Source organism: Pteropus medius, unplaced genomic scaffold, assembly GCF_902729225.1.
Source record: "Pteropus medius unplaced genomic scaffold, Ma_sr-lr_union100, whole genome shotgun sequence".
NCBI classification, from domain to species: domain Eukaryota; kingdom Metazoa; phylum Chordata; class Mammalia; order Chiroptera; family Pteropodidae; genus Pteropus; species Pteropus medius.
This window is the reverse complement of record NW_024349800.1, coordinates 45079165-45097902: the sequence shown is the minus strand read 5'-3', so window position 1 is coordinate 45097902 and position 18738 is coordinate 45079165. Positions and strand designations below refer to the sequence as shown.

General features: G+C 38.5%; 1 protein-coding gene across 8 annotated transcripts in view; it reads left to right on the top strand.

Annotated features, from left to right (window-relative positions):
- The window catches only part of RASGRP3 (RAS guanyl releasing protein 3), an 84958-nt gene extending 67677 nt beyond the window's left edge, over positions 1-17281 (top strand). For 6 of the 8 annotated variants that reach the window (XM_039887430.1, XM_039887431.1, XM_039887432.1 and 3 more), the window contains 7 exons: positions 1264-1380; positions 4402-4517; positions 4993-5140; positions 9506-9542; positions 11608-11733; positions 12066-12430; positions 15540-17281. In XM_039887430.1, the coding sequence (XP_039743364.1) occupies positions 1264-1380; positions 4402-4517; positions 4993-5140; positions 9506-9542; positions 11608-11733; positions 12066-12430; positions 15540-15548 (918 nt within the window). In that variant the 3' untranslated portion in view covers positions 15549-17281. The remainder of the gene's footprint in view (positions 1-1263; positions 1381-4401; positions 4518-4992; positions 5141-9505; positions 9543-11607; positions 11734-12065; positions 12431-15539) is intronic. The other 2 variants (XM_039887435.1, XM_039887434.1) reach the window with 2 other exon arrangements.
- The last annotated feature ends 1457 nt before the right edge of the window (positions 17282-18738 follow it).

Here is an 18738-nt window from a genome sequence, read left to right as displayed (position 1 = left end):
CCTATAACCAGGAATTTTGTTGCTACCTTTTGGTTGTTGGACGCCTGGCAGAGCATCATGTATATGTTATCTCATTAACTCTGTTATGGAAACTGAGTCTGGTGAACACAGGTCTCTGACGACTCCAGGCTGGTAGTTTGTGTGGTGTCTGAAAAATATTGAGAATCACTGTATTTCCCTGGGAAGTTTGATGTATCTTTTGGTACCCCTCTGAGCTCCTGCAGTACTCTGGATGGGGCACCTTGCTGCATAATCTAGAAACTGTGGGTTTATTTTTCATCAGATCAACAAAATGAAAAGCTTGTTAGAAAGAGCCATGCTGTATGTGAGTAACCATGTGTGTACGTGACTATATCCAGATGGCAGGTAATTTTTGGTCCTGTTGGTAGCCCACAGTATGCCAGCAAGACCCACCTCACAATACTGTGAGGGGTTTAAATCAGTACAGTTACTTCTCAATTTCTCTTGCAGAAACGTTTTTCCCCAATTCAGTATCAAATTTTAAAAACTTGCTAATACAAGTTTGCATGCATGCACTCGCCAAAATATTTACATTGTATGAGGATGCGAGGGAGAGGATATGACATGCACAGCACTCTTGGCTCGTCTCTTGAAAGAAATGTGTTTTGCACTTGTGTGGTGTAAACATGTTATGTGTTATTGCCACTGTTTTCTTCACATTAAATGAAAATGTCTTGCAAGAATGTGGAAAAACCTGTGAAGAAAGCAAGTTCACCAAAGAGGACCGAAAGACCTAATGATTAGCTAAATAATCAAAATGATTAAGTATGTTAAGAGAAATGCCAGCATAAGGACATAAACGTGTCTAAGCACTGGTGACCATTTACTGCACACATCTCCTGATTTATCACTAACACTGAGTGTTAAAGAATTAGATAACTGGTGTTTTATCTATTTTGTATTACACAAAAATCTGTACGGATTATTATATAGGGGTTTAAGAACATTTTAGTAATATTTGAAGAACTTGGATAGGATTTTTGGATGAGATGGAAGAGCAATTATTTTTTTTTCTTTTTAAAATAATAGAATCTAAGCTGCTGCTAAACAAAACATGTATGCAGTTACAGATTAGGTTCCATTGACAAAAGATGTTTGTTTTCAGAACATGTAAGTGCTACATAAATGTAAGTTTTTACTGATATTATCAGTATACAAACTGTATATATCTTTCTCAGTGACCTTGGTCCTAATTGTTCAAGGCCCCACATAAGGCTGAAAAATGTATGTATTTTCTGTCAGCAGCCTACCTCCCCTACGACGCCCACCAAGCCTGTGGTGCCCCTGGAGTGGGCATCAGGAGTGATGCCAAAGCCAGACCCCACAGTCATCAACAAGCACATAAGGAAATTAGTTGAGGTAAGTGGTTAAAGGAGTGTAAAGAGTGGGCACTAGTAGACCCCTTTTTTTTCCCCGAATGTTCTTCATTTGCCCAAGAATCAGGTGGAGTCCATGAAAATGGCCCCCTGGCAGGTAGGAATAATTTAGCAGACACTTAGCTCTACCTGACATCAGCCTCTGGGGGAGAATTTCCCAGAAAGGTCCCCTTTCCCCTTGTCAGTCTGTTCTCACTTGCCCAGATACTTTCAATTCCTCTCTCTCACTGGCATTTGACACTTCTTCTGTTGCCCCTGAAACCTGAGGGACTGTTTGGGGATTAGAATCTCTTCATTCAAAACCCACTTGGGTCACAATAAAATGCCCAATACATTGATTGCTGAGGATAGGAAAGACCCTTTAAGTTGGATAGTTTCTCTTGCTGTCTGTTTGGGGTCTGTGACACAGTAGCACAATGCAATTTAGGTCAGAAACATCCCTCGATGAAGTGTCAGGTTCTATCAGAATTTTCTGCATAGAAAGAATAGAAGTGCCAATGTGAGAAAAGTGGGAACATCTCAGGCGCTGGAAACTGCGATCCCTGTTTAAACATCTATTTTGATGGATCAGCAACATCCTCTGACACACGAGGATTGTGTCTTTTCTAGGAAAGGGTATTTAAAGTAAAAAAGAATGTTTTATTTCTTGGATCATCCAGGGAACTATGAAGCACTGAGAGAAAAATTATATGAAGCACGTGAGGCAGCAAGGAAAGATGCGAGGACAGGTGACGTGATGATGAGGTAGTAACAGACCCAGCTTGGAGCCGGCGGAGATGGGTGAAGGTCCAGGGGGGATGGAGTTGCAGCTAAGGAGGGTCTGAAATCAGGAAATAGAAGGCAGTACTATTCTCCCTCCCACGGTAATCTCTGCTTTTCTCTGAATACTCACTCTATTCTCTGCAGACTGACTTTCTTTGCTTCCCAACCACAGGGTAGTCCTTTCTTCCTTCCCGCCCTCCCTCCCTCCTTCTCTCTTTCTCTGTCCTTCTCTCTCTTCCTTAGACCTTTTCCTCTCTCCAAGTCCAATGGGAAGGTTGGCCCAGTCTGGATAAATTGCCTAACATTGGTTTAATCAAACAAAAGACTGGGTTTTATTATAAATTTCCATGCTAATTTTTATTCCACAAAAATCTTGTACTTTCAATATAAATATGGATATTAGACTATAAAGAGTAGGGACTCCAAATCAGTTAAATTTTTAAGCAATTTTGATTGTGGACAAGTATTGATACTGGGATTGCAAAAAAAAATAGGTAATGCTTTGTGATTTTGAACAATTCAGTTATCTATGAATAACTTATAATACTAAACAATTATATTCTTAATTAAGTAATTTATTTGTTTTATTCTTTGCTTACTTCCTCAAATACTCCTGAAGCCGCTTGCAACATAGAGCAATTCAAATAAAATAGAATAGACAGAAACCATTGGAAAAAGGGAGCAAAGTTTATTATAACTGGACTGCAAGTTAAATATGTTTGCAGGGAGATCTTACAAACCGTTTTAGTAACCCAATTTAGCAGAGGGCAATGGAAAAATCTTTTAAATTTTTCTCTGATTATAAGGAAAGTCAAAGTCATAAATATTCAAATATTACATAAAATATAGAAAATACAAGTATTATTGTCAGGCCTTGGGAATTCTACTTTCTAAGTTAACCACTGGTAATTTGTAAATTATTCTGTGCAATTTTAACTCCCACTATACACACACACGTACACACACACACATTTTCAAACAAACTTGTTCAATTATTTCTTTAGAACAATTTCTAGAAGTGGAATTGCCATGTCAGAGAGTGAGAATTGTCTTCCAGAAGGATTGTGGCTATTTACTTCACCAACTTGATATGAGAGAGCCTATTTTCTCATACTCTATGAAATTACCAATTATTTAAATGTTTTCTTAATCTGAGACATTAAAAAACATTTCATTTGCATTTCTTAATTATTAGCAGAATTGAGCATCTTTCCGTGAATGTATTAGCCATTTATATTTTTACTTTGGTGATCTCCTGTTCTCCTTTTGTGGCTTTGCTCTAATATATGTTGCAAATAATTTTCTGTCATTTATCTTTAAATTTGTTAATTGAGCTTTTTTGATTAAGATATTTTGTATTTTATTTTAGTAAAATGTTTTTGTTTGTGACTCTGACTTTTATGTCATGCTAAGGAAGGCCTTTCACATTCAACGATTATAAAACTTGAAAAATATTTTCATCTATTTACCTTTGGTAATTTTATAGCTTAATTTTTTACATTAAAATATTTAATGCATCTAGAATTTAGTTGGGGGCAATTAGTTTTGAAAGATTATTAGTCATTTAACTCAACGTCAATTATTGGATTATCTACAATTTCCCTGTAGATTTGAAAAGATACTTTTGATATTCTAAATTCTTTTAAATACATAGATCTATGGTCAGACTCTACTCTGTAGTAAGTTACAATATCACATTGTTTTCATTGATGTAACTGTGTAGACTATTTGGTTTCTGATAGGACACATTCTCTCTGATTCTCATCTAAAACAATTTTAGGCTGTTCTCAATGTGTTCATGTCTATTTGAAATTTAGAATCATTTTGATCACTTAAAACAAATTCCCACTGGGATTTTAATTGGGATTGCATTCAAAGTATACTTCAAGTTTTGAGATAATTTAACATTTTGAAGATTCATTTCCTATTGTTGTGGTACTGGCATTCGTGAGTTCACCAAGCCTAACTTCTACTCAACTCTGAGCTCTCAGTTTAGACATCATTTTCTCCAGGAAAACTTTTAAAATCTCCCTTCCCTGTTCCCCTGTAACACTCTGTTTTTATCTTTGACATTGCACTCATCTTGTTATACCATAAAAGCTCTTGATTTTGTCCTCTCTCATTAGATTCTAAGCTCTTTGATAGAAAGAGCAATATTCTAGTTAACTCTGCTTTCCCAATAATGAGTTTAGAGCCTGACTCATAAATGGTCATTAAATAAATATTTGTGTTTCCTTTGTAGTCTGTGTTTAGAAACTATGACCATGACCATGATGGGTACATCTCCCAAGAGGACTTTGAAAGTATAGCTGCCAACTTTCCCTTCTTGGATTCCTTCTGCGTGCTGGACAAAGATCAGTAAGTTTTAATTTTGTTATATTTTAATGCAGCAGGATGACTTCAAGAGAGGATTACCAGTGGCAGTGGCCTGGAGGACATCAGACTGAATAAATTTGAGAATGGTGGGTTCAGTTATCAATTTTCTGCCTTTGTCCAGCAGCCTGATTTTGCAAACTCTATTGTGAGGCAAGGACTAGAAAGGAGATATCCTTCTGGAAGCTATTATTCACTAATAATGGAGACGTTCTGTGCTGCAGCTGGGACACACACACACACACACACACACACACACACACACACATCTGCTTACTAAGAAAATCTTTGGCACTTAAAGCTGTCCTATGAGGTCTTCTGCTCCTTTCAGATATAACAGACAAGTGAATATTTCCCACCTGCTTTGCGCCACAGTTTGGGGAGGTGAACGGTTAAAGTGTGGCAACCGCTTTGCAATATGGTATTCAAAAACCCCTCTCTTCTTTGACTCTCTTCACAGGGATGGCCTAATTAGTAAAGATGAAATGATGGCTTACTTCCTGAGAGCTAAGTCCCAACTACACTGTAAAATGGGACCAGGATTTGTCCATAATTTCCAGGAAATGACCTATCTCAAGCCAACCTTCTGCGAACACTGTGCAGGATTTGTAAGTCTGTTTTCCACTGTTTTCTCTTGTATGTAGTTATTTATGTCGCATTCTGAGAAGGTAGGAAATGATACACTATACAGAATCTATTGGCTGCCTTAGATTAGAAGTAAAACATGATGGTTCCCTGAAACTAAAAATTAAATTAAAAACAAAAGCAAGATCTACAGGTTTAGTTATGTTCTTTCTAGGAATGCAGGGCTAGTGAAGTCAAGGAAGGTTGGTGAGCCCTGTTAAATTGAGTGAGCAGTTTGTCCATTAATCCCTGCCAGGAAAATGTTCCACCTAATGAGCCTTGGCAGTCATCACTAATACTCGTAAGTGGGTGCAATTAAGGGGAGTTTTTATCTTAGCCATTTCCTCCCAGTTCTCGTTTCATATGGTGTCAGTTGCTAGAAATCCATCATGGCATGGCTCATTGATTCATAACTCGAAAAGGAAAAAAAAGTCTTTTTGGAGGAGAAGATAGATATAATAATAAATAACATTTACTCAGCACTTGACAGTAATAAAGTAGTTCCATAGGCATTCATGTAATTAATTCTTATAACTAACCCATGAGGTAGGCAATTTATTCTCCCCATTTGTCAATGAAGATAGACAGGTCTAGAGAGGAAGACCCAAATTTCCCAGGACCGAACAGCCAATAATAGCCAGAACCAGGACTCAAATGCAAGTGTTCTGACTGAATCCTGTGCTCTACCTATATCTGCAACACATGAAGATCGTGCACTTTATTCCCCCACTTTTGATAATTCTTTGGCAACTAAGGTTGGCTTTGGCTCTAGTATTAAATGAAGACTCTTGGGCCCTGAACATCTTTTAGTTGATACCCAAGTTACGACAAGACGGAAAATGTGGTCATCTAAGTGAGGGTGGCCCAGTAGCCTAGTGGGTATGACTGTTGCTTCTCTACCAGATGCCAGAGCTCAGTTATGTTCGCTGCATTCGGCAGTCACTTCTCACTGTCGACCTATATTGAATTCACAGCTGATATTATACGCTACTACTAAATTACATTTTTCCCATCCCAAGCTTGAACTGGCTTTGGGAGGCCCAAGGGCAGGAGTTTGTGTTTGAGCACACACCCCTCTGAGAATGGGTAAATAAGAGGCGGTGGTTACTCCAAGATGGCCCCAAGTGGTCACAGCAGCTGATACGGACTAGGGGCAAGGCCGGGCTAACCAGCTGTCTTCGCCCACACCAGGCAAGGAGAGCTTCTTTTTCCACCAGGTTCACCGCTGAGATTGCGTCACCTGACTACTTTATCATAAAATCAATATGTCTTCTTTTTCACGTTTCTCTCTTTCCTGAAAGAAATTTTTGGATGTATCTAGAACTGAAAAATGCTGAAGTGAGATGGGATCATGTGAAACTATCTCCTGCAGAAAGGGCCCCAGTGAATGTGTTAGGCCATGGCATGGCTCAGCCAAAAGTCAGGTTGAGACACCTGTCCTTCGGGGTGTTATGAGAGTCAGAAGGCCCTTCTCGAATCTCAGGGGCTGTGTCTCCTCTCTGGTCCTTCTGAATGCCCCTCCCTTCCTTGCAGGTGATGGTTCTGTAGAAGCAGCAAGGTAGCGCTTCTCAGGAGCTTTCACACTCCTCTCCCCAACTCATCAGAACAGATTTGATGAGGTAGAAAGCTCCAGACTTGGAGGCTGGAACCCTGGCTTTGAATCTCAGTTCTGGCCCTTATTAACTCTTTGTCCTTGGCCAAATTATTGACCATCTTTGTGTTTGTTTTTCTATCTGTAAAGGGAGTTCATGCTTACCTGTCACATTGTTATGACGCTTAAATGATATCAGACATGTTGCATGTCGCATACCACAGAGTAAATATTTCTTTTTTGTCTTTTAGTGTTCTTTGATACTTTTGAAGTTTAGTGAAAATGAGCTCAAAGTTTTAATAGCTTTTTTATTTTTCAAAATATATTTAATTTTACTGGTGCAATTTGATTTGATCTTTACTCACAAACGTTAAAAAACAAGTTCATTAGTTTACAAAGGGATTTATAAATATAACTCTGTAAGTATATTAGTGAAAGGAATTCTAGGGTACTGCAAGGAACCATGTATCAGTGCCTGGATCACCTGCTTTTGAAATAAATTCCATTTTAAGAATAAGGGAGACAAATAGACCCTACTTGCAATACATTTATTTTAGAATTAGAATTCCAGAACTGAAAGAGTTTTGCTAATTCCCTTATTTTGAGATCTGGAGAAGTTAAGTGACTTCCCTAAGGTCACATGGATCATTAGCAGCAGAGACATGACTCATAGCCAGGTCTCCTGATTTCCTAAGCCAGTGCTCCTTACACCACAATCAATCACTGCAAATCTACAGCAGCCTGAAACTTCAAATCAAAGGATTGTGGGAAGTACTCCTACACAACCACCCACATGAAGTCACCCTCTCCTGTCCTTGGCTGTCACACTGACCCAGAGTTTCTTCCTGCCTAGTGTTGTCTCCTAGTTATTAAGTAAGCCTTAGCAAGCAATGCCCTGACTTTCCCTCCTGATAAGACTCATGCTTGACTATATCTTTTTCAGCAGTTCCTGCAGTTCTGCTAACAATGTGCCATACCCAGATATTAAGATGCTTCTTAAATCCTATCCTTTCTTATCCTTTATCAGTGGGTTTTACTCACACACAGCACCAATGATCAATGGCTTCCTGTCTTTCCTTGAAGTGACACATTCTTCTTTCCCTGCTTACTAGCTATAAGACTTTGCCAAGTGACTTCACTACTCTACAGCTCAGTCTCCTCATCTGTAAAATTGAAAAAATTATTATTATCTATCCTATAAGGTTACTGTGAGCATTAAATGAATTAATACACAGAAAGAGCTTAAAACTGTGCTTCTCCCATAGCAAGAGTTCAATGAACATTAGCTGTCATTATTATTGTTGTTATTACTACTACTGAGGGCTTGATGAAGAAACAATTTCTTATCACTACAAAGTTTTCCAGATGTGAGACTTTGCAGATTATTTAATTTCCTGGATCATCACACTCTCCTTTTATAAAAAAGAAGACAAACTAGATTATCTTGAAGATCCTTATAGCTCCGACACGATGTGATTGCCATGACTACCCATTTCCCTTTACTCCTCTCCACCCCTCTTCCTAACATCCCAGGCATCTGAGGCCTGGCTTCCAGTTAGTTATCTTAATAATCCTTCTTGTCCCCAAAGCGAAATGTTGCCCTGTCTCAGGAGACATTTGCATCTTAATGATATATTCCGAGGGGCTAATAACTTTTAAGGTTCAAAGGAATCACTCTCCACTGCTGGAATTTTCTCGTCAGAAGGAGGGTAAGGAGCAGCCCTCCTAATGCCCTCGAGTCACTTCCTATTGGCAACTCTTTTCAAAGGGCCCTAATGCCAACACTCAGGGCATTGTTGCCCTATAATGCATTGTGAATGACACCTCCATCAGCCCCAGTAGGCCACCAGCCTTGCTTCTTTCAAAATAATTGTAAGTAGATATCAGTCACCTAACCTAACCGCTAAAAGGTTAGAAGTGGAGCTTCTCCAAGTTGAGCTAAGTCCATTTAATTCATCAATACTGTATATATATCTGGTGTCCCTGGTGCCCATGAGCAAGTGCTGTGGGAGGCATGAGAGAGAACATGGGAAGGCCCCTTCTTCATGAAGCTTACAGTGTGTCAGTAGGGCGAGGATACCACCACCAGAATGATGCCCCTGAACCACCCGAGCAAATGCTCCCTCATCAGACTGTAAGCCCTCATGTCTCTCCTGAGACATTTTTCACTTCCTACATCCAACTTCCTACTTGGTTGGCAGAATCTGAGCCTTTCCTGCATCTCCCAAAGCCCTGGCACAGGGCAAATAGTGAGCAAGTGCGGAGAGTGGATACATGAATAAAAACTAGCTCTTTTCCTCTTCTGTATTATTTTCAGGTACAAATGCTACTCAGAAAATAAACTAGCAAAATATATATGCTTTACTGCAATGTGCACCGCTTAGGTTGCTTAATTTCCTATAGTGGGCACCAAGAGCAACGAGTGATTGAAAAGAAGGCCAAAGACAGTGATAAAGCCTCCCATGTAAATTTTTCTGAGAACACATGATGCTAAAGTCCAATAAATGCACTAACGTCAATTTCCCATCCCAGCTCCCATTTGGCTCCCAAAAGGAAAAGGGAAGCAAAATTCCTGTTATCACCCCAGCTGGAGTGGGCTGGAAGAGGGTTCTATCTGACAGGAAGGGTTGTCAGGAGCAGCTACATCCTGTTTGTGCTCCGCTAGTCATCAGCTTCCCGGGACTTCCTTCTCTGTGGCCTTGTTTTCTTTCCAAATTTTTCTTCAGATTCCCTGACATTCCTTTGTCTTTTGTTACAGCTCTGGGGCATAATCAAGCAAGGCTACAAATGCAAAGGTAAGTAAATGTTACTTTGTTAAAATTTAAACATGTGACGTTTGGGATAGGAATCAACTTTACCTGATGAAACCACAAAGCTCTTGGAGCATCATGAAGAACTTGGGTCTTTTGGGCCACTGGCAGCTGAAGAATTAATATGTCTAGGAAAGAACTCCGTGGAGTTTTGGAGAGCTCAGACTGAAGTTTTTTTATAGCTGTTAGAAGAGAAAGGAAACCACCCCATATCAACCCACATATATCTAGCCCCCATCTCTGAGATGTCTCGCTAATCATAGGCACACAGTTAAGGCGGAATACTGTATATAAGAACTTTATCCTTCAGGAGGAAAAAAACATACACACTTAGTTCTGTAATACATATGCTTTGCTTTCTCTACTAAATCACAGATGATGATAAGAAAAGAGAAAGAACCTAAAACTTATTTTTTTCTCTTTCAGTAAATTCATTCACGTATCCCCCCTATTTAATTAAAATCTGTAAATAACCGATGAATGCAATACATGAGCATTTTATAGGCATTTAGGAATGTGCTGCTACTTGAGCACATATGATTATTACACATTATTGATATTTAATTTAAGAAATTGCTGAATGTTTTATGCAGACTCTTGATGCTGGTTCATTTAAGAATCTGATAATGCTCTTGAAAAATAGAGTAAAACTACAAAAGGAAACATCTTGATCGCGGAATGCCTTCAGATTAATATTGTTCCCTTGTGATGCTTTTTTCCCTCTAGCCATCTTTCAATATTTGGCCCTCATTTTGCACAAAGAGTATGTTTGCATGAAACTCAATAAGAGTCATGTTTTAGTGCTCAAAAAATGCTTTTAGTTCTCTGTATCAGTGTCTTAAAGGTCTAACTTGAATTTTTGCTTTCAGGCAGCAAAGATACTACAATATCTAACTGCCCAGCTATAAATCATTAGTTTTATTCTGGTTTTTGTCCTTTATCTCCCCAAAGACACACGCACATACACACACACACACACACACACACACACACTCACACATGCACACACACACACACACACAAAATTTTATGAAGTAGAATATCAATTAAACCCTTGGATCATCTTTGTACATACAGTATTTTTTCTTAAAGGCACATAGAATGAAAAAACTAGAAAAAACTGAACATGTCATTACAACTCAATTTTTCTATGATGTCATTACAAGACCATTTGGGGGGAAATAGGTTTTAGGAATCATTAGAAAAATCTTCTTTGATAGTGAGAGAGAAAGATACTCTTTAAAATGATCATATCTGTTCAGTGAATCTAAGGGAAATGTAGGACATGCATCATATGCAACAATTGTGTTGCCAGCTTCCAAAGTGGCCAAAATTTTCTACCCAAGTAGCAGTTACTATTCTGCTTTCTTAACTAAAGCACCTTAATGGGAAATGTCACAGAACCTGCTACATGCCATTTCCAAGCCATAGTTAAATCTGGAACGTGTTTATTGAGCATATGCCCACCTTAATTTTTGTATCTATGCAAAGAAAGGAGGCAGAAGATATAATCACTTGCCTTGGAAAAGGTTTTGGGAAATGAAGATGAATAAAAAATGCAGACAAATGCTGAATGGAAAGACACCCTTGCTGTAAATGATCAGAGTCAGCGGTTGGTTCTGGGAGAGTCTAGAGGCTGAGGCTTCTTGCCCTCATTCTGGCTCAGGCAGCCTCTCTGTGGGGACCCCATCTTGGCCTGCAGGGGAAAAAAAAAACAGCCCCTCTGTGACTTGCATTTAGTTTGGGATGAAGGCAACTCTCCACTCAGCCTATTCCCTTCTTATTGCCTCTCCAGCACCTCAATAAATCGTATAGAAGAAGAAAGTGAACAAATGTAGGAGAACTTTTGGAACTTCAGGAAGACAAGAGAGTCTCATTGGCCCTTTCCAGCCCCAAGACACACCCTATGGGCCTGAGTCACACTCCGAGATCCAACACAGAATCTAGGATGGGGAAAGGGAGGGTGGACAGCTCAGGCGCCGCCCTGCAAGCCCAGTCAACTCCAGACTCACTTGGAGCTAATCATCTGTGATACTTTGGGATTTTTCAGATTGTGGAGCCAATTGTCACAAGCAATGCAAAGACCTCCTGGTCCTGGCCTGCAGGAGATTTGCCCGGGCACCCTCCCTGGGTAGTAGTCATGGGTCGCTGCCTGGAAGCCCCTCATTGCCTCCAGGTAATGTCCTCTACTTTCTTTCCCACCACAATTTCTCTTGGCTCACCTTCCCCCACCTGGACCTCAGTTGGGTACTGGATCTAAACCTGTTCAGAATTATTATAAACACCAGGGCATTCTTCAGGGTGGGCAGCAGTGGGTACACCCTTGAATCCCCCTTGATTCTCGCTGCTTTCAAGTCTCACTAACATGGAACTCATCTGTAACTAATTTCATTCTGCCTCTGATCTGTTTCTCTAAGACTTTGTCGCTTGCACCAAATTTGATGGTTTGCTATGAAGTGGTCGGATGTCGAATAATCACAATAATCCCCATAACCTTTCCCCTTCCAGTGCAGGATGAGGTGTTTGAGTTCCCCAGCGTCTCCACTGGACACCGAGACTTGGACAGCAGAGCCATCACGCTGGTTACAGGTTCTTCTCGTCAGATCTCCGTGAGGCTGCAGCGGGCCACCACCAGCCAGGCCACTCAGACCGAGCCAGTATGGTCAGAGGATGGCTGGGGGGACTCAGGATCTCACACCTTCCCCAAAATGAAATCCAAGTTCCACGACAAAGCGGCAAAAGACAAAGGCTTTGCCAAGTGGGAAAATGAGAAGCCCAGGGTTCAGGCTGGAGTGGATGTTGTCGACCGTGGCACTGAGTTTGAACCTGACCAGGATGAAGCAGACATGGGTGAGACTAGACAGGATGGTGAGGTCAGTGTTGGGTAAAACCACAAATAAAATCAGAATGGGGAAGTTGAAAGGGGCTGAGATGAGTGTTACAGTGAGTCCAGGAGGCAACCTGCGTAGTTTTCAAAGCAGAATGGTTGGGAATCAAGACACACCACTTTTTTAGTCTTGCCATTGGATAGTTATGTGACCCCAGGCAAATGGTTTAGACTCTTTGGACCTTGGTTTCATCATGTATAAAATTAAATTGGACAAGATTTCCATGTCTATGTACTGGAATGATGTCCCAGGAACCACGACGATTGTGTGTATACAATATAGCAGGGCAGTGAACTGATCAGCTTGGTTTTCCAAGCTAGAATCAGGGCCCAAACTCAGGGGAGGCAGTGGAAGCGAAAGACTGGTAAGTAGAGAAGGAGAGTTGGAAACTCTTGCCCCTACTGGAAAAAAAACAAAACAACAACAACAACAACAACAAAAAAAAACGAGAGAGAGACAGAGACAGAGACAGAGAGACAGAGAGACATTTGACACCATCATGGAGAAGGGGATGGTGAGAATCAGAGACATAGGGACCTAAAAGTTCTATATGCCAGGCTCTGCCTCCACGCAAAAATTATACTCACATCATCCCAAGCAAATAGGGAAGCATATGGAATTTATTAGAACAAGCTAAAAATGTAAATTGATTCAAGATGGACTTAGATAAATTTATTAGTCAACAATTCATAGTATATTAAGAAAAAAGATTTGGGGAAATGGGTGTCATGTTCCTAACCTTTAAAACAATGTCATGAAAGGCAGCCCTTGCCCTCCTACTGAATCATTCTCATAAACAGAATATTGGGTTGGGCAGAGATCCTACTGGATCAAGCCAGTGCTCTTTATTCTTATGGGTGGTCCTGCACATTCCACACTCTTCAGGAGTCCTAAACACACAGTCTCCATAGTTTCCCACGATGAGAAAAACTCCAGCGACCTTTAACCAAAATTCCTCTCATTCTTTTCTCATTGAAGACAATCAAAAGGAGGCCACACATATCTTCAGTCATATGAAGTTTATTGTAAGTTCCTGCTGAGCCATTTTTCCCCTTTATTATAACACCAACCTTTAAAAACTGTGTTATTGAAATACAACTTAATACTGTAAAATTACCCACTTCAAGCATAAAATTCAGTGGTTCTTAGTATATCCTCAGCATTGCACAACCATCACTACAATTGAATTTTAGAGCATTTATATCGTTTCAAAAGAAACCCTGTACTCTTTAGCAGTCTCCTTATCTTGCAACCTCACCCTGCCCCAGGCCACCAACTAATTTACTTTCTGTCCCTATAGATTTGCAATATCAACTTTGATTTTAACGCTTCTCCTACTATCATCTTGGCAAATATTTCAGTCCTATCTTTTCACTACTACTGGCCTAACATAGCTCAAGCTGGGAATAAATACATAAAGGTGAATAATAAAAAGTTTATGATTTGATGACAGAGGAAGATATCCTAGGGCAAGGTATCTTAATTTGGGGTCTAAAGAAAGGCTTCAGGGAGTTCATAGAAGTACATTATATTTTATGTGAAATTATAATGGATGTATGCTCATTTGAGGGGAGAGGGCCTTAAGGGGGTCTGTGATCCAAAATAAATAAATAAATAAATAAAGCAAGAAACCATTAGATAAGATTTTTGGATGATGTCTGAAATTGTGCCAGTCACCCCAAGTGCCACCTCAGCCTACAGAGCCTATTTGCATGAGCAGTGTGGCTATCACTGAAATCTCAGAAAAAAAGAGCTTCTATGGGTAGAGTAATAGGATTCCCACCGAAAGCTCTCAGATGGTGCCCACCGTGTGGACCACCTCTGAATTCAGATGAATATCTGCTTTTGTTTTACAAACAGTGTGACTAGCCATTAGCTCACTTCTATTGGCGTAGCACCATTCAAATTACTTAAACCTTGCTCCTGGGTTAGGAGAAATTTTCAGCTTTTTGGTATAGGACAGTCACTTACATGGGTAAGATTTCCTGATCTTCAACCTCTATAAGGAAATAGAAACAAAGATCTATTTTTTTTAAATTTTATTTTATTATTTAAAAATCAGACCTTTATATACAGATATTCCCTTACCTTTTCGATTTTCTCATCTCATAAAACAAAAAGATGATTCATTGACCTCTAAGACTTACTTTCATATGTTCTTGTGTAAAATGCATATGGCATACAGTCTCACGCTCATCCAGATCAGCAACAAATAAGACATTTAGCTTTGTTTAGAGAAAAAGCAAGAAGGAAAAAATGTGATAAAATTACACCCAAGAACTGAATATGTACCCAAAGGAGTTTTCAAATTTAAGAATTAATTTTTCTTCTAGTCAAGACCAGTGGATAGCATTAGGAGAAATGATCTACACATTTATTATTTAAGTTCAGATGATATTTATGAGTTCTATAAGTAAAAAATGATAAACAGATGGAAAATGTCATTGGATATGTAATCTGTGTTTTGCATTTGGTGGAATTCCAAGATTTATATTCATTTAAAAATATAAGGATGCGAATGTTTTCTGTGGCGGTATATGTCATTTCATCCTTAGATGACAAGAACAGATCAAGATTACTTTCTTGGCAGTATGAATATGTATATTTCCTTTATAATGTTTCTTTGTTTCCCATTATCTTGTGCTGAATTAAATCTAATTAACGAATATCATAGAAAGGCTAGGAAATGCTGGAGTAACAAAGCTGAATATGTTTCTCTCTCTCTCTCTCTCTCTCTCTCTCTCTCAATAAATGGCTATATATACCTACATAGGTATATATCTTTTTCCCTTTAAATTTTTCTCAGTGCCCTTATACTAATTTACGCTGCGAATTTCTAAGAGAGGAACCTCAACATGGAGCATTTCAAAGGCCAGTGTTTTGTAGATCACTCTTTAGAGAACACTGTGGAAAGCATCCTTGTTGTACTCTATATGAGAGTCTTTAAGATTTCATGTTCTGGGCGGACTATATGATCTTTTAATTCTCTCTAAATCTTGAGAGTATAAGGGATCATTTGAGCTGTTCTCTCAAATTTATCTGATAAACTGCTTTCTAGGAACACTCTTACAACAGGTTCTGATTTGTATTGCAGGATGGCTGACTTCAGGCTGAGGACAGTGAAGGCAATAACGTTGGCATTTGGAAGGAGCAAGATGAGAAACTCTGAAGAACAATCCAACTCTCAGGAAGTTACCTGAAAAGATATCTGGATGTTTGCTGCCTGTGACACTATGGGATCTCTGTGATCGAACAATGGGACAGAGGATACCTTAGGAACTATTTATTTCCTCTTCCCTTGCCCTTAGTCAGGTGCCACAAAGACTGTGTTATGATATTCTCACGTATCTTCCTCTAGAGCCATTCATACATGGGTGAAATGAAAGCTTTTGTGCATGTACTTGATATTCTCTAAACTCAGACTTTGCTTTTTTGGAGAGAATATTATTTCAGTATTTTTATAAAGTTTGGGGAGGGGGGGATGTTTAACAAGGAGTTGATTTTGAGGTCTTTTGGTATGCTTTTAAATGGGACCAGGACTTAATATTTTCTTGAAAGACAAGGACCCTCTTCAGATCCTGGAATGCAGTGATTCTTCTAATGACGATCTGTTGCAAGGAGAAGCTGTTTACATTGTTCTTATCATACGGTTGCTATTATGATGTGTAACGAGTCACACATTTATATATCATGTAAGTCTTAACAATTCTATATCACTAGGAAGCTACGAAACAGCCATGAAAACTCTCCTAATATATATAATTGCCACGGGGAAAAATTAGCTATACTTGTCCCATCCGACTAGCATTAGCCATCTTCCTTAAGACTTCTATTAAGACTGTTATTAAGAAATATGAATAACAAAAAAAATTCAATTTAAGTCTTTGGGGATAAAATTTAGGAGGAAAATATCCATCAAATGAACCACTTAGTAAAATGCAAAATGACCAGCAATTTTTAAAACTCAAAATAGTTTTAAGAATTTTGTTTGTTAAGAAGAAATATTTTGGGTTGTGAAAGAGAGTACTTATGCTCTTCCTAAGAAATTGTCATCCATAATTAACAAATAGTCATAGAAAGCAAGCCATCACAAACTACCTTTGATTAACATTCATTTAAAATTTTAAAGTATCAACATTTTAAATATCTTCCTTTGACACAAAATAACTACACATTAAGTCTGTTTCTTATGTGATGAGAGGATAGAGAACTCGGTCCAAGATGTTCAAAAATAGAAATGGGGTTGAGCCTGTGGGAGAGGGCAATGACCTGCTACCAAGTGACCAATCAGAAATCGTACCCACAGAAGAGCACTGGTCTGCATTTGTGAGTTTAAGTGTATATATTCTATGTAAGGCTGAATTTGCTTCTATGTGGGGCAGTCATTTCGGTAAAGAAATGCCTTTCTTCTGTTTTCCATTAGGTAACTGAAGACAGTTCTGCTCAGCAAATATCTGTTAAGCACCTGCTCTATGCAGGTCCTATGCTAGATACACAAAGATAAGCAATGCTTGGTCTCTACCCTCAGGAGCTGAGAACCTATGGGCATTAAGGCAAATTAGTTGCTTTAAATACGGTTCCAAAACTGCTAGAACTGACTCAATTGTGCGATTCAGAGATCAATTTGCAGAGATATTGCAAATTAAATGAAGTTCTCAGTTAAGGGAGCTGTGACTAAGCCAGGTGATAAGAGAACTCACCATGTGTAAGCACCTCAGAAGGCAAACCATCATCCCCAAGTATTGGTTCTTTGTATATACACTATCTATTCCTACTCATAAATGCAATGAAATAAATGTTAACAAAATTAAATACAGAAAATGGCAATTTAAAGTATAAGCAACTTCTCTTGTGTGTGTGTGTTTTTTTTTACTTTAAGAAAATTCAAGAAGAAGCTTGTTAATAAATGTTGGACTGTCACTTGCCACTCATTTTGGGTTATTTTTGAGTTTTCCCATATAAAAACAGTTTTATATTGTCAGTCTTCCTGTGACAAAGATACTAAATGTTCCTTGAGTAAAACACAAACACAAACAAAAAAGAAAATAAAACAATGAATAAACTATACACATATAAATATAACTATAAATATACACATACACACATTACTATTATTTGCAGAAATTTGAGTTTGTGTTGAGCAGCTTTATAATTTTGATGATATCATTTACTCACAACCGATGGTGTCTGTGATGTTACCAATCTATCAATTTCCCATAATCAATAAAACAAACAAAATAGGCAAACCCATGGTGGAGAAGAAAGACATTCCTCCAGAGCTTTTTTTTTTTTTTTGTAATTTTGACAATCACAGTCACTTTTTAGGTGAAAAGGAAAAACAAAACAAAACTCTTAACAGTGAATATTATTTGATACCAGTTAGATAATACAACTGAGTCTTTATTGAAAGATGTACAAATTAAGCTGATGCTTTTTTAGATCTTCCTAAACCAGAGGGCAAGTATTCGAACACTTTATGTTGAGTGGCTGCCTCCTGAAGCAATAACGCCCCTAGATTTCTATGGTAACAGTCTCTCCAAAATTCAGAGGGATTTGCTATTTAATAACGCAGGCAGGACTTCTGCAGAAGGGAGCTGCTGTTGATGGTAGAAAGTGTGTATTTCTAAGATAAATACACTGATTTTGCCAAAATATAAAGACTCTAGAATGACTGAGGAGGGAAATTCAGTCAAATGAGATTACTACGATATACCTTTGGCATGCAGTCCATGAAAAGATTTAAATTCCACCTTTGCCGGTAAAGAGTCATGAGATCCTGGGCAAGTCAATATGTCTATTTGAGCCTCAATTTCCTTATTTGAATAAGAGATTTCACCACCTTCCTCAACTACCTCATAGAGTTGTAAAAATCAAGCTGGATAATATTTGCAAAAATACCTTGTAAAGACCTTATAAGTAAGTGCATATTATTTTGCAGTTAAGCAGTGTTTTTCTCTAAAATTGTCTTCAAGATCTCACATGGCTGCATACTTTAGAAACTCTAAACATAACATTTAACTAAATTTTGTGTCAAAAAATTATTTAAACAAGGAAGTATAAATGAAAAATCTTCAAAAAACATTTTTCTTATTCCTGGCACTACGTGTGTGTAGGGTTAGTTCTGGTCTGTTTTCTAACATTAACTGTTCTGTGCTGTTTGAAAATAACTAGGCAAGATGAAACCAGATGGGTAAAATGTAAATGAGTTTAGAGAAAAATAAGTCAAAATTAAATCTGTTTAAGATGCTAGCTCTTGAAAGAATTTAGTTTACTACAGGAAGACAAGAGAAAAA